General features: G+C 46.9%; 1 protein-coding gene across 1 annotated transcript in view; it reads left to right on the top strand.

The window, feature by feature from the left end:
• The first annotated feature begins 1,811 nt into the window (after positions 1 to 1,811).
• Positions 1,812 to 12,624, top strand: part of GNB1 (G protein subunit beta 1) — a 12,889-nt gene continuing 2,076 nt past the window's right edge. The window contains exons 1-7 of the mRNA XM_015819597.1: positions 1,812 to 1,868; positions 3,519 to 3,557; positions 4,733 to 4,839; positions 6,787 to 6,850; positions 6,975 to 7,137; positions 11,039 to 11,105; positions 12,270 to 12,493. Of these exons, the coding sequence (XP_015675083.1) occupies positions 1,812 to 1,868; positions 3,519 to 3,557; positions 4,733 to 4,839; positions 6,787 to 6,850; positions 6,975 to 7,137; positions 11,039 to 11,105; positions 12,270 to 12,493 (721 nt within the window). The remainder of the gene's footprint in view (positions 1,869 to 3,518; positions 3,558 to 4,732; positions 4,840 to 6,786; positions 6,851 to 6,974; positions 7,138 to 11,038; positions 11,106 to 12,269; positions 12,494 to 12,624) is intronic.

The following is a 12,624-nucleotide window of genomic DNA, read 5'->3' as shown; positions in this document are numbered from 1 at the left end:
ATGAGATTACAGCAAGAGGCCACTCTCTTCCGGGGTCGGGGACACACCGCCATGACAGTTATTCCATGTTTTCTCGTGGTATTAATATTCTTGGTTAGGTTTTCCAATTGTTTGTCTTTAGTTCATCAGCTGCAGTCCTTCCTGGGTGAGGATAACTTGGTTAAGATAGCTCATGTTGGGAAGTTTCTAGGCTAGATTACAGGTAGTCCTCAATTTACAATCCTTCCTTTCCTCCTTCCCTTTCTCTCCTTCCTCCCTCCCTCCCTTTCTCTCCCTCCCTTTCTCGCTCTCCCTTCCTTCTGTAGCACAGTTAGCTACAGGTAATTAGAACTTCATTTCAGTGGCTTAACAGCCGTTAACTAGGTGACTTTAAGTAATTAGCATCGCTTTCTCCAATTTGGTCGCTGCGTTTGAAGATACCGGATAGCATCCTTTGATGAACTTCATCCTTTTTCGATCTTTTTCTGATTGTAGCGCCGTTTGGCCGAGAGGCAGAAAACCTAATTTAATTTCTGTGTAAATAGGGGAGTACAACAACACCATTGAAAATAAATCGCTGGGTAAAATAATAACCCTCCTGCCTAGAAAATATTTTCCAGGTGGACTTTTGGTTCATTACAAGTGACCGTTGAAATTGGCGATTCGAGTTTGTTTTTCCCCCGTTTAGCCGTTGGGCTATAAAAATGGCCTTTCTGTTCAAGAGGAGAAGACAAGCCTATTTGGAAAGGTGACTGAATCATGAAGATGCATCTGAACGTGCTTGGCTGTAGAAATTGTCGGCAAAGCATTCATTCATTCATTAGATTTATAATTCCCTGGTAAAACCACACTTGGAATATTGCATCCCGCTTTGGTCACCCTGATATTTAAAAAAAAGATGTTGAGACTCTAGAAAGAGTGCAGAGAAGAGCCACAAAGATGATCAGGGGGCTGGAGGCTAAAACAGGATGGCTGCAGATCTCCAGCTGTTTCGAAGGCAAGCAGGGCCCTTTGGCGACCTGGATCCCATTTTATTCATCGCCTCCCGTTCAGGCTGCGGACTTCAAGCTTGCTGGCTTTTGGAACATTGCAGCATCCATAATTGACCAGCCCTGAAGTTCATTAAAATTAGGCTTGAGATAAAGTAACTGGTGATTTTTGCATGAGCAGGAAGCCGGTGGAGGAAGGCTGTAGGCTGAAAATGGGTCATTTTCCCCTCTCCTGGCCTCCCCCTCGGTTTTGGAGAAGCCGGTGAGGTCCTGCGAAGAATCCAGACGTAGCTCTTCGTTGGCCTTGTTGCCTTCTCCAGGAATGGCCATTCTTGGGATGAACCACTTGGAATTAGGACCTGTCTGGTCCTAATTCTCATTTCTGGAAGAGAGCCGGCTTGAGGGAATTCGGAACAAACTCTTAGCCATCTTGTTCCAAAGGTGTTTTTTTTTCTTCTTCCCAAAGTCAACGGGACCTTGTTTTTCCTTGAAGACATTTCACTTCTCATCCAGGGAGCTTCTTCAGTTCTTCTGGCAAGCAAATATTCTCTTAACAACCATATGACTAACTTAAAACAGCTGCAGTGACTCACTTAACAACTGGCCAGAAAAAAAATCGTAAAACGGGGCGAAACTCGCTCAACACATGTCTCGCTTAGCAACAGAAACGTTGGGCTCGATTCTTGCCGTAAGTCAAGGACTGCCTTGTACGTAACCCGAGATTTTGGGATGTGCACGTCGGTGTGACTATTTGGTTCCCTCTATTTATGCCACTATTTATTGATTTTGCAGGTTTTTAAGCTTCTAAGGAGTGTCAGAGCTGCACACCTGTAGCGCGGGAAGATGAGTGAACTTGATCAGTTACGCCAGGAGGCTGAGCAACTAAAAAACCAAATCAGAGTATGTATTAATTCCTTTCCTCTCCTTCTTCAGGGAGATATTCCTGAGAACTTTTTGGTTTATAGAATTTCCAAAGATTTGGGCCTGGGGGAAAATATAGACGTGATGCTTATGCCACCCTTTACTTGCCCTCTCTTTTATGACTGGTGGACTTCAACTCCCAGAATTCCTGAGCTAGCACGGCTCAGCTTGGAAGCCTCTCCTTTTCCCCTCAGCATGGCTGGCTCAGGAATTCTGGGAGTTGAAGTCCACCAGTCATAAAAGAGCCAAGGTTGCCTACCCCTGGCCTAGCCTGTCTCCAGCATCCCAGGCCGAACAGGGGTGGTAGTAAACCCTAGATATCTTAACAATCTCCACATAGGAACGTTTTTTCTGTTTGGAATTTGAAAGCTACGAAGCATTTAAAAAAAAATGTTACAGATCTTTGCAGATTGATACTGGGACAGTATGGCAACTTACCTCACTACATATTTGGTCTACCAGTGTATCATCCTTTTTTGCCCATGCTTGAAGGCATTGGGTTGAGGGAAGATAAACTAGATTTACCAATTGAAGAGACTAGTTGTAGCTCCGGGTTGAACTGTGGGGTCCTTGGTGCCCTCTGAGCTTGGTGGTTTTCTGCAGACATTTCATGACCCAGCTAGGTGACATCATCAGTGCTAGGAAAGGGAGCAAACCTCACTCCCTCGAGCACTGATGGTGTTACCTAGTTGGGTGATGAAACACCTGTGAGAATGCAACAAAGCTCAGATGCCATCCGCTGATTTTCTCTGATATAAATAGGTCAAGCATGAAACAATCTTGTGCTGAAAATCAGAGTCAAAATCCAGCAGAAGCTTTTGGGGGAAATTCTGTCCGGATCTCAGCTTTCCTATTTTCTCAAGCAGTGTTTCCCAACCTTAAGGCATTTTAAGATGTGTGGACTTCAACTCCCAGAATACACGCCGGCTGGAGTATCCTGGGAGTTGAAGGCCACACATCTTAAAATGCCTAAGCTTGAGAAACAACTGTTCTTGAAAGAACTACTGGATCCTCTGACCAATATGGAAAATATTGCTATATATATATATATTAGGGCAAGGGAACCTAACCTCATGATTGACGAGACATAATTGCCTTAAATTCTAATCCCTGAGCCGGCCGAGCTGCGGAATTGTATTTAAATCTATTCCACCGGATTGCAACCTATTACGGCATTCCCTCTTAGCCCCGACTTAGAGTAACGGGATAAAACTTGGAGTGGCTGTTTAACACTTGCCCAAACGTGGGCACTCTGCAGCTTGAAGCCGCCTGCGATGCCCAGCGGAAAGGGGTTTCACAAAGGGATTATCCGGCTTAGCTTGTCTGGAGCCTTTTGCGCGCCCGTCCTCCCGTTCGCCCTAATCGCCCTTTTTGCCATTTGATCGAGTGGAGATGCTGCCTCTAATAGGCTTTCTAAATTCTTGGCAGATTATATATAAGCTTCTGATAAATACCTCCTCCCAGGTATTTATTTATGCGTTTATGCATAAATAAATTTATGTATGCGTTTATGGACAGCTAACAGTAATTTTAAAACGGGAGCAGACCAAAAATTGGGGTTAATTTTTTTTGTTGGTTTATTGGTTTGTTTCTCCTCTGCAAGCATTCAAACATTCTTCTTTCTTGCAGGATGCTAGGAAAGCGTGTGCCGACGCTACCTTGGCCCAGGTAAGCTCTGCGCCTGTGTGTGTGTGTGTGTGAAATTTAATCAAAGCATTTTGTGGCCCTCGAAAATGGCCTATGGGGTGCTCCTTGAGGTATGGCCACAGTTGAGCCCAAAATTTCCGTTGCTAACCGAAAACAGTTGTTAGTGATTTTGGCCCCATTTTGCTCTCCTTTTCTTAAGGATGACTTAAGTGGCTCTGATCAGTTTGCCCTCTTCAAACTAGGCTTAGAAGGCTAACAGACCAAGAGTTAGCCATGAATATTCTTTATCTGTGATCTTGGTTCCAGGAAGCAGCCTGCATTTTGCTAAGCTACGACTGTTGTACGGAGACAGCGCAAATACGCAGACATACAGTATATTGTTGCCCCTGTGGTGTTTATGCTACAAACGTTCGATGCGTTGATTGCCCTGTCACCGAAATACAAGCCTTGATGTTTACTTAGGCCACATTACGAGGAAACTGTGTGGAAGGCTGTTTCCTTTTTACAAGCGGTTTCTTAGAAAGTCTGTTTATTTTGGGCAGCCAGACCTTTTTTGTGACACCTTCACGTTTTAACAAGTTCCCCTGAGCTGTTAATACTTAAGACCTTGCAGACATACAACCCTTTTACTATTACCTCATACTATAGGTCCGGGGTGCCCAGCCTTGGCCACTGACTTGCGGACTTCAACTCCCAGAATCCTCCAGCCAGCATGGGTGGCTAGGGAATTCTGGTAGTTGAAGTCCACAGGTCTTATATTTGCCAGGTATGGACACCCCTGCTATAGCGAATCCTTCCCTTTCTCTTTTCTCCCTCCCTCCCTCTCTTTCTCCTTCCCTCTCTCTTTCTCTCTTCTTCCCTCTCTCTTTTCTCTCTCCCTCCCTCCCTCTCTTTCTCCTTCCATCTCTCCCTCCCTCTCTTTCTCCTTCCCTCTCTATTTTCTCTCTCCCTCCCTCTCTTTCTCCTTCCCTCTCTTTTCTCTCTCCTTCCCTCTCTTTTCTCCCTCCCTCTCTTTCTCCTTCCCTCTCTCTCTCTCTTCCTCTCCCTCTCTCTTTCTCCCTCCTTCCCTCTCTTCCCCTCCTCCCCTCTCTCCCTCCCCCCTTCTCTCTCTCTGTCACACACACACACACACACACACACACACACCTTTGGGTAGTTGCCGCTGCTGACAGATTATCTGCAATTCTTCTCTTCAGATCACAGCCAACATTGATCCTGTGGGTCGTATTCAGATGCGCACTAGAAGAACTCTGCGGGGACACTTGGCCAAAATTTACGCAATGCACTGGGGAACCGATTCCAGGTAGGTTACCTGGGCTGGACAGGTTGTCCCCAGCAAGGTTGGAGACCAAGGATTCCTCCTCCTCCTCCTCCTCCTCCTCCTCCTCATCATCATCATCATCATCAGAGGGAAGCGGAGGGGGGGGAGATAGAAGGAAAGTGGGAAGAATGGGTGAGTCAGAAGAGATTCCTGGTTGTGCTGCTGCTTTGTACAACACAACAGATGATAAGTTAATCCTCTAGTTACGACCTTAATTGGGACCAGGATTTCCACTGCAGTTGTTGAGTTGCACCCCAATTTTGCAAGCTTTTTTGGGGGGTCACGGGTGACATGCAAATCAGTGCAGTTCTTGGTGAACCAGGCGGTCGTTAAGGGATTCTGGCTTCCCCCATTGACTGTGCTTGTTGTCGGAAACTGGCCGGGAGCGTGTCAGATGGTGATCACATGACCCTGGGAGACTGCGGCCGTGGAAAATACAGGCCAGTTGCCCAGCACCTAAATTCTGATTACGCGACGGCAGGAATGGCTGTTGGCCTGGGGACTTTTTTCCAGCACTGTTGGAATTTTGAATGGTCACTAAACAAAGCAGTTGTAAGTCAAGGACATATGTGATACTTGACCATAAGGGATGTCGGCGAGAGCTTCGGGTCCGTTAATTTTTTTTTGCACGGAGCTTTCAGACAAAGCTCTGAAACGCAAACACGGCGAGGAAAGAGTTATTTCAGCCAAGCCACCCTAGTCCTTATTGAGTTTTGTAATTGTGCTTTCCTGCTGCAGAACCGAGAATATTAAGCGATGCTGACAAGTAAAGTTAACATTTATTCTTCTTTGTTGACAGAGAGAACTGAACTTGCTCTTCAAAAAGGCAGCAGCCCTTCTCTTCCCCCCCCTTCCCCCCTTTCCTGAATTGACCGAAGCTGTATCGGAAGGGCTGTTTTTAATCCAAGGAAAAGAATCTTAACTAATGACTTGAGTTTGTTTCTTCAAGTCAAATAATCTGCGTTAACTCTTTTTTTTTTTTAAACGATGTTTATTAACTGTGTCACAACAGAATTCGAACGTAGAACAAGCTTAGAGTTAACACACTAAAGTCGACAAGCACCATTTAAAATACGCAGATTCAATACTTTACTTCTCTTGGTGCTCGGTTTTATTCGTTTACTATGATTCCCAAGAGTCGGATTTTTAGCGTAATTAATTCTCAGATTCAATATATATATAATAAATAGCGCTGCACTATAAAATACTACAATCTGTGTTAGGCCTTTTGCAGATCGCTGGGTCTTTGTAATCCCACAGAAAAGATGCCAGCAGATCTATCCCGATTACTTTCAGATCAACTCCGATCCATTTTGACCAATAACACTTTCCCAGGTTCAGCCTTATATAACATAGATAGTCCTCAACAGACAGCTGCTCGTTTAGTGACCGTTCCAAGATTACGTGCAACCATGTACCTTCCCTTACCGTCACAAGGTCAAAATTCAGGCATGGGTTTATGACAGTGGGCGTGTGTCCCAGGGTCACATCATTGCCAGCTTCCAATGAGCAAAGTCAGTGGGTGAAGGTCAGTTTGCATAATGACTGTGTGCTTTGCTTAATGACCAAAAAGGTTGTACAGTTGAGTGTGATTCCCTTAGCCACTGCTTTGCTTGGCAATGCAAGTTCTGATCCCAATCGCGGTCGTGATTTGAGGATTAACTGTACAGGGGTTTCCTGTGACTCTGTTTGGATGGTGAAATGGCCATTTAATAAAAGATATGCACAGATTTCTGCCTTCCAAGCTTCAGGGTCCAAGCAGTGTCGGAGCAACCGATACAGTTCCTGGAATAAAGATGTGGTTTGCTGGGAAACTCTTGCGAAGGATTTGATCGATCGATTGAGGCCAATCTGGACCAGTTCACTGTATGATTAGCAAAAACAAAACAAAAAACAACACCATTTATTCTCCCTCGTCTACCCTTCTAGGCTTCTAGTTAGTGCATCACAAGATGGAAAACTGATCATCTGGGACAGCTACACCACAAACAAGGTGAGAGCCGAACTAATTTCCTTGTGGTTGTTGTTGAATTGCAGCAAATCAATTCAAAGACACTTCAACGCAACTTCGCTCCACAAGCCTGCGTTATTATTTTTTTCCCCATATTTTTGGCTAGGTCCATGCCATCCCTTTGCGTTCCTCTTGGGTCATGACCTGCGCGTACGCCCCTTCCGGAAACTACGTGGCCTGCGGTGGTCTCGATAACATTTGTTCCATTTACAACTTGAAAACGCGCGAAGGCAACGTCCGAGTAAGCCGCGAGCTGGCCGGCCACACAGGTAACGTCCACCTCCCATCCAGACTCAGTTCCTTTGACCTCTGGATGGTGCTGCGCCCTTGGAAACGCCGTCAGCTTGTTTGCTGGGCGACTCCTGCATATATCCCCAATTCTGGGTAATTTTTGTGCCACTCCCAATCACCTTGTGTCAGGTGGCAATGCCTGGGCAGAGTGTCAACGCTACTAACAGAGCTCTTGGGGCGAGTAGACACTCAGCTCCCAGGATTTTGCTTTGCCCAAATATGTGGACTTCAACTCCCAGAGTCCCTGGCCCATCTTGGTATGCTGGGCATTTTTAAGTCTGCCAATCAGAAGCACGCCCTGCTTTTTAAAAAGGCTGTTGAATTGGCTGCCTCCTTGTTCTGTGGGTGTATAAACTTCACTTCTCCAGATTGAATGTAGCACAGAGGCTGGGAATTTGGCTAGGATATAGGAAGGTTCTGCAAGATATTACTTAGTGGTTGAGTGATGCTGTCTACCCCCAATCGTAGAGGAAGAGAGAGAGAACTGACCACATCTGTCCCAAGAGATTAAGCTGTTCAATATGCCAAATAGCTTTGGGGGGGGTGAGTTCCCCCCGAGCGCCAGTAAAAAGTCGACAATCTCACTTTTATCCTAATAGACTTAGGCATAATTATCCAGAGAAATTCTTCCTCCGCAGCGGGGGCCTTGGGAATATCTCTGAATCAGCATCTGTCCATTTGCAGTGCCATCCCACAAAATTCAGGGTTACTAAGTTCAGAACGCTAATAAAAACGAACGAAGGGTTAAGAGGATCAACGGATGGAATATGAATCTCGGTTTGGGGCATCGGGTTTTAAAAGGGTTCAGGACTAAAAGGATGGACAGCGTCTGCTTTTTTTAAAAAAAAAATATATCATTCTGTCTTGTGTGAGATTGAGTCGTTCTGGTTTGTGTGAGACTCCTTTGGGAACGTTTGTTATTCTTGGCGGAGATCAGGTGTGAGGGCAGTGATGCAAATACACACCTGGAGGGTGAAAAATTTTATTTCGCAAAGAAATCCAGTACAGCTGTGCTTGCCTCCTTGCGGATTAACCGAGGCGTTGATCCTATCGTCGGAGGATCCAGTCAGTGATCCTCGACAACTGCAGGATACAGAATAACCAGAGTTGGGAAGGGACCCTGGAGGTCTTCTAGTCCAACCCCGTTGCTCGGGCAGGAGACCCAGAGTTGAATAACGGGCGGTTTCAGCCACGTGTCGGGATGCTCTACTTGAATAAAAAGCACGAGGGCTCTGTTGTAAGAGACGGGGGCTGTATACCTGTGCATCCATGCACACCAGGTTTTGATGGTTTGATTTTGGCTTGGCAAGTATACACAACGCAGGAAAGGTCACAACAAACTTGCAAAGATACATACAGCAGGCAGAGACGGGTGGATCTGATTTGGATGTGCCTCTGCTTGCCCAGCCCAAGGATTAGGATTCGTCTCCTTGTCAGGTCGTTGCACACCTGAGGACAGGTTGGGTCCGACCAACTGGCCACCCCAGTTGGAAAGATCAAATAACTCATCTGTGTTGTAGGAAAATGCACTGTTGGACTGAACCAGGTCCTGCGTGGAGAAGATCCCACCTCAAACCCCACTTGACCTCGGAAGACTCATCACCTGGGCGGGCTGATGGTTGTCTCTGAGCCAAAAAAACCGCCGCATCTCAGCTCACGCCCTTGTCCTCCACACACAATCCCAGGAGACAAGGTGTTTGGTTTCAGATGTTCCCAAGTACGCTGTGGCCTCCAGTTTAGAGCTTTGAATCTCTATCACCCTGGTAGATATTTCCCTTCTAGAGCAGAGGTGTCCCACCCCGACAACTTGTAAGACCTGGGGATGTCGACTCCCAGAGGCTGGCTGAGGAATTCTGGGAGTTGAAGTCTTTAAAGCTGCCAGGGCTGGACACCTCTTGTTCTACAGGAAAGGCAGGGTAATTTAATGCCTAAAGATGGGCCCGTCGCTACAGATTATTTTAATATATCCTAGCACAGCCCAGGGAGAAATTTGGATCCTTCCTCGGGGCCCTGGTCCCTAGAGGTAGCCATAGCCCACCTCTGCTCTATGCAGCTTCTTAACTCTGGAGTTGTGAGGTAACACAACTCCTCTCCCGAGCCAAGAAGCCCACTTGCTCACCAGGATATCCAGCAGGCCCCTATTGTTAACTCTGTTAACAACTCCGGATCTCCCCTCCTTCCGCCGCGCCCTCAAGACATGGCTATTCCAGCTAGCGGGGCTGGCCTGAGGGGTATTTTAGATTGGATTTTAATTTGATTTTATATTGGGTGTTAACAAAAATTTTAAATGAAACGGCAAAATTAATATTTCTTTTAGTTATATTTTAAAACGGTGTTTGTAGGGTCTTTATCTGTTTTTAGCTTGCTGTAAGCCGCCCTGGGTCCGCCAGGAGAAGGGCGGGGTATAAATCTAATAAAATCACAAATCACAAAATCACAAATCTGTTCTTTCTGTTTGCAAAAGAAAAAAAATTAAAAAAAGACTTGAAGGTGCAACTCAAGCTCAGAGACTCTTCCTCCCACTCGCCAGCTTGGTTCCGGAAAAACCTTTGGCGGTCCTTAAAAGAGACACACACGCACACAGCCTGGCAAAGTTGTGCGTCCTGCTGGCTTCGCACTGCTGCAGGCTTTTTGGATGGAGACTAAAAGCAGTTTTCTGGAAACAGCTCTCCGGGGAGGGCGGGCGGAGGAGCCGAGGTTATAACGGCAGCCAAGAGCTATTTATAAACCCAGCCAGGTTTACAGGTGAGAGTCAGACGGGAGCATATCCCGAATAAACCTGACTTGAAGCCAGGAAAAAGGGTTTATGGCAAAGGGCTGTAACCATTTTTTCCCCTCCGGCCTTTGGTTGATTGAAGCTCTCCTGAGACACCTCGCTGGATCCGATCCTGTCCCGAGACACCCTGGGTCACTTGTCTCTCCCGGCCCTTGAAATGGGGCGGGAGGGTGGGTGACGAACCAAGGCTCCGGATGTGGAAGTTCCCTGTAATGAATGACACGTATTTTTCTATTATTGGGTTGTGAGAATAACCTTGGGAGACAGAAGGAGGAAGAAGTCGGGTTCAGCTGTTAGAGAAGAGAAATCGCAGCCCTCTGAAGGAATGAGGGGCTGGGGCTGGGTGGGAAGTGTTTAGAAGGGACCCTCCTGGAAAGTACAGGTAGTCCTCGACTTACGACTGTAATTGAGCCCAACATTTCTGTTGTTAAGCGAGCTTCGCCCCGTTTTACGACTTTTCTTAAGCGAATCTTAAGCTTTCTCCCTCCCTCCCTGACTTTGCTTGTCAGGAGGTCACAAAAGGAGACCCCGTGACACCGTCACAAATATGAGTCAGTTGCCAAGCGGTCTGATTTCGGTCACAAGACCGAGGGGACGCGGCAGTGGTCACAAGTGTGAAAAACGGTCATAAGTCACTTTTTTCCCAGGGCTTGTTTGTAACCTCAAGACATGGCTATTTCAGCTGGCAGGACTGGCCTAAGGGGTATTTTAAATTTGGTTTTTAAATAACTTTTAAAAAAGGAAGAAAAGGCCGATATTAATATTTCTTTTTAACTACATTTTAAATTGTGTATATTGTATTGATTGTTTTGTTTTAAACTGGCTGTAAGCCGCCCTGAGTCCACCAGGAGAAGGGCGGGGTATAAATGTAATAAATAATAAATAATAATAATAATAATAACTTCAGACAGTCACTAAACAAAACCGTTGCACGTTGAGGACCCACCTGTAAAGGCAAGGGGAGGGGGGTGGTCACGCGTTTCAGAGTTCCAAGATTCTGTGGCTGTAACCTTAGCGGTGCTAGTCCTCAACGATTTGGGTTCCTTGTTTGGACCGACTCGGAGGTGCTGGCCCCCATCTCTCACTTTTCTCTTTTTTTTCAGGCTATTTGTCTTGTTGCCGGTTTGTGGATGATAATCAGATTGTGACCAGCTCTGGAGACACCACTTGGTAAGATCCAGACTTGGTAGCACGAGTGTCGAGGGTTTGCGTACTCGACAAAACATTGATTTTTTTTTCCGGTCGAAACACCGTTCTCCCCTGCCAGCCTTGAAATCCTGCAGAAACATAAAATGGGAGACTGTTCCGAGCTCAAATGCTCAAGCAGAGGGTTTATTTTTAGTATCCCAAAAGCTTCTGCCTGCTGCTATTAGGAATCACAATCCCTGTTGGATTTGCCACCAATCCCCCCCCCCTCTCGATGATCCCTAGGAAAAAAAAAAAGAGAGTCCTTTCCCCCAGATTTAATCAAGATTTTTATGATAGTCAGAGAAACCAGTTTGTATCCTGCTTGGCCTAGAATGAACGTCTTTTTTTTTCCGTCTCAGTCCCTGCTTTGATTTCCGTAGATCAGTGGTTCTCAACCTGTGGGTCGGGACCCCATTTGGGGTCGATCGACCATTTCATGGGGGTCGCCAAGCAAGGCTGTCCGCCATTTTTTTTGTCCGCCATATTTTTCCCCCTTTTCCGGCGGGTGCCTTACCTCCCTTGGGCTGGGCCAGCTGGTGGTCGGCCTGCTCCGTCTCTGCCGCTTGCCAGCTACGCCTCGGCCGGCGCAGGGGGCGGAACCACACATGTGCGGCGCTCCCGGGCAGGGAAAGTCCTCGACTTACGACCGGTTGGGTAGTCCTCGACTTACGACCGGTTTAGTCCTCGACTTACGACCGGTTTAGTCCTCGACTTACGACCGGTTTAGTCCTCGACTTACAACCGGTTGGGGTCGCGGCATTAAAAAGGTTGAGAACCACTGCCGTAGATCGATGCGGCCGTCCGTTTATCTCGCACAAACGGCAATACTTGGCTTTGAAGGCTGGGATCTCCCTGTTCTGTCCCAGCAGCCTACAGAGCGTTGGCCTCTTATAAACCCCTTCAGATAATGGAGATACCTGCTTTTAAAAAAAGAGAGAGAAAAAATTGAAAATAAAGAGGGGGGTCTTGTCTTTTTAAGGCCTGCGAGTCAGAGATGGGGAGACCTGTCCGTCAACTTAACCTTATTTGTGTGCATGAATCCAGCAGAGAGCTAAGGAAGGCGGGGGGGGGGGGAGAGACACCCTTAGCAGACTTAAACTCAGTTGATCTGATGGGGGCTTTTTTTCTTCTCCTGCACCGCCGCAGCGCCCTGTGGGACATAGAAACCGGACAGCAAACCACCACCTTCACCGGCCACACCGGCGATGTTATGAGCTTATCTCTCGCTCCGGATTCCAAGTGTTTCGTGTCTGGTGCCTGCGATGCCTCAGCCAAGCTGTGGGATGTCCGAGAAGGGATGTGCAGGCAGACCTTCACCGGCCACGAGTCCGACATCAATGCCATTTGCGTACGTATGAAGGTGGCAGGCGGTAAGGCGGTATCTGTCTAGTCTCTCTGTGTCTGTCCTATCCATCCATCCATTCATCCATCCATCTATCTATATCTATCCATCCTCTCCATTCTCTCTGTCTATCTACCTGCCTACCTACCTACCTACCTA

This window comes from Protobothrops mucrosquamatus, unplaced genomic scaffold (assembly GCF_001527695.2).
Source record: "Protobothrops mucrosquamatus isolate PMUCROS unplaced genomic scaffold, P.Mucros_1.0 scaffold957, whole genome shotgun sequence".
NCBI lineage: Eukaryota > Metazoa > Chordata > Lepidosauria > Squamata > Viperidae > Protobothrops > Protobothrops mucrosquamatus.
The sequence above is the reverse complement of the archived record's forward strand: the minus strand, read 5'-3'. Positions and strand labels throughout refer to the sequence as shown.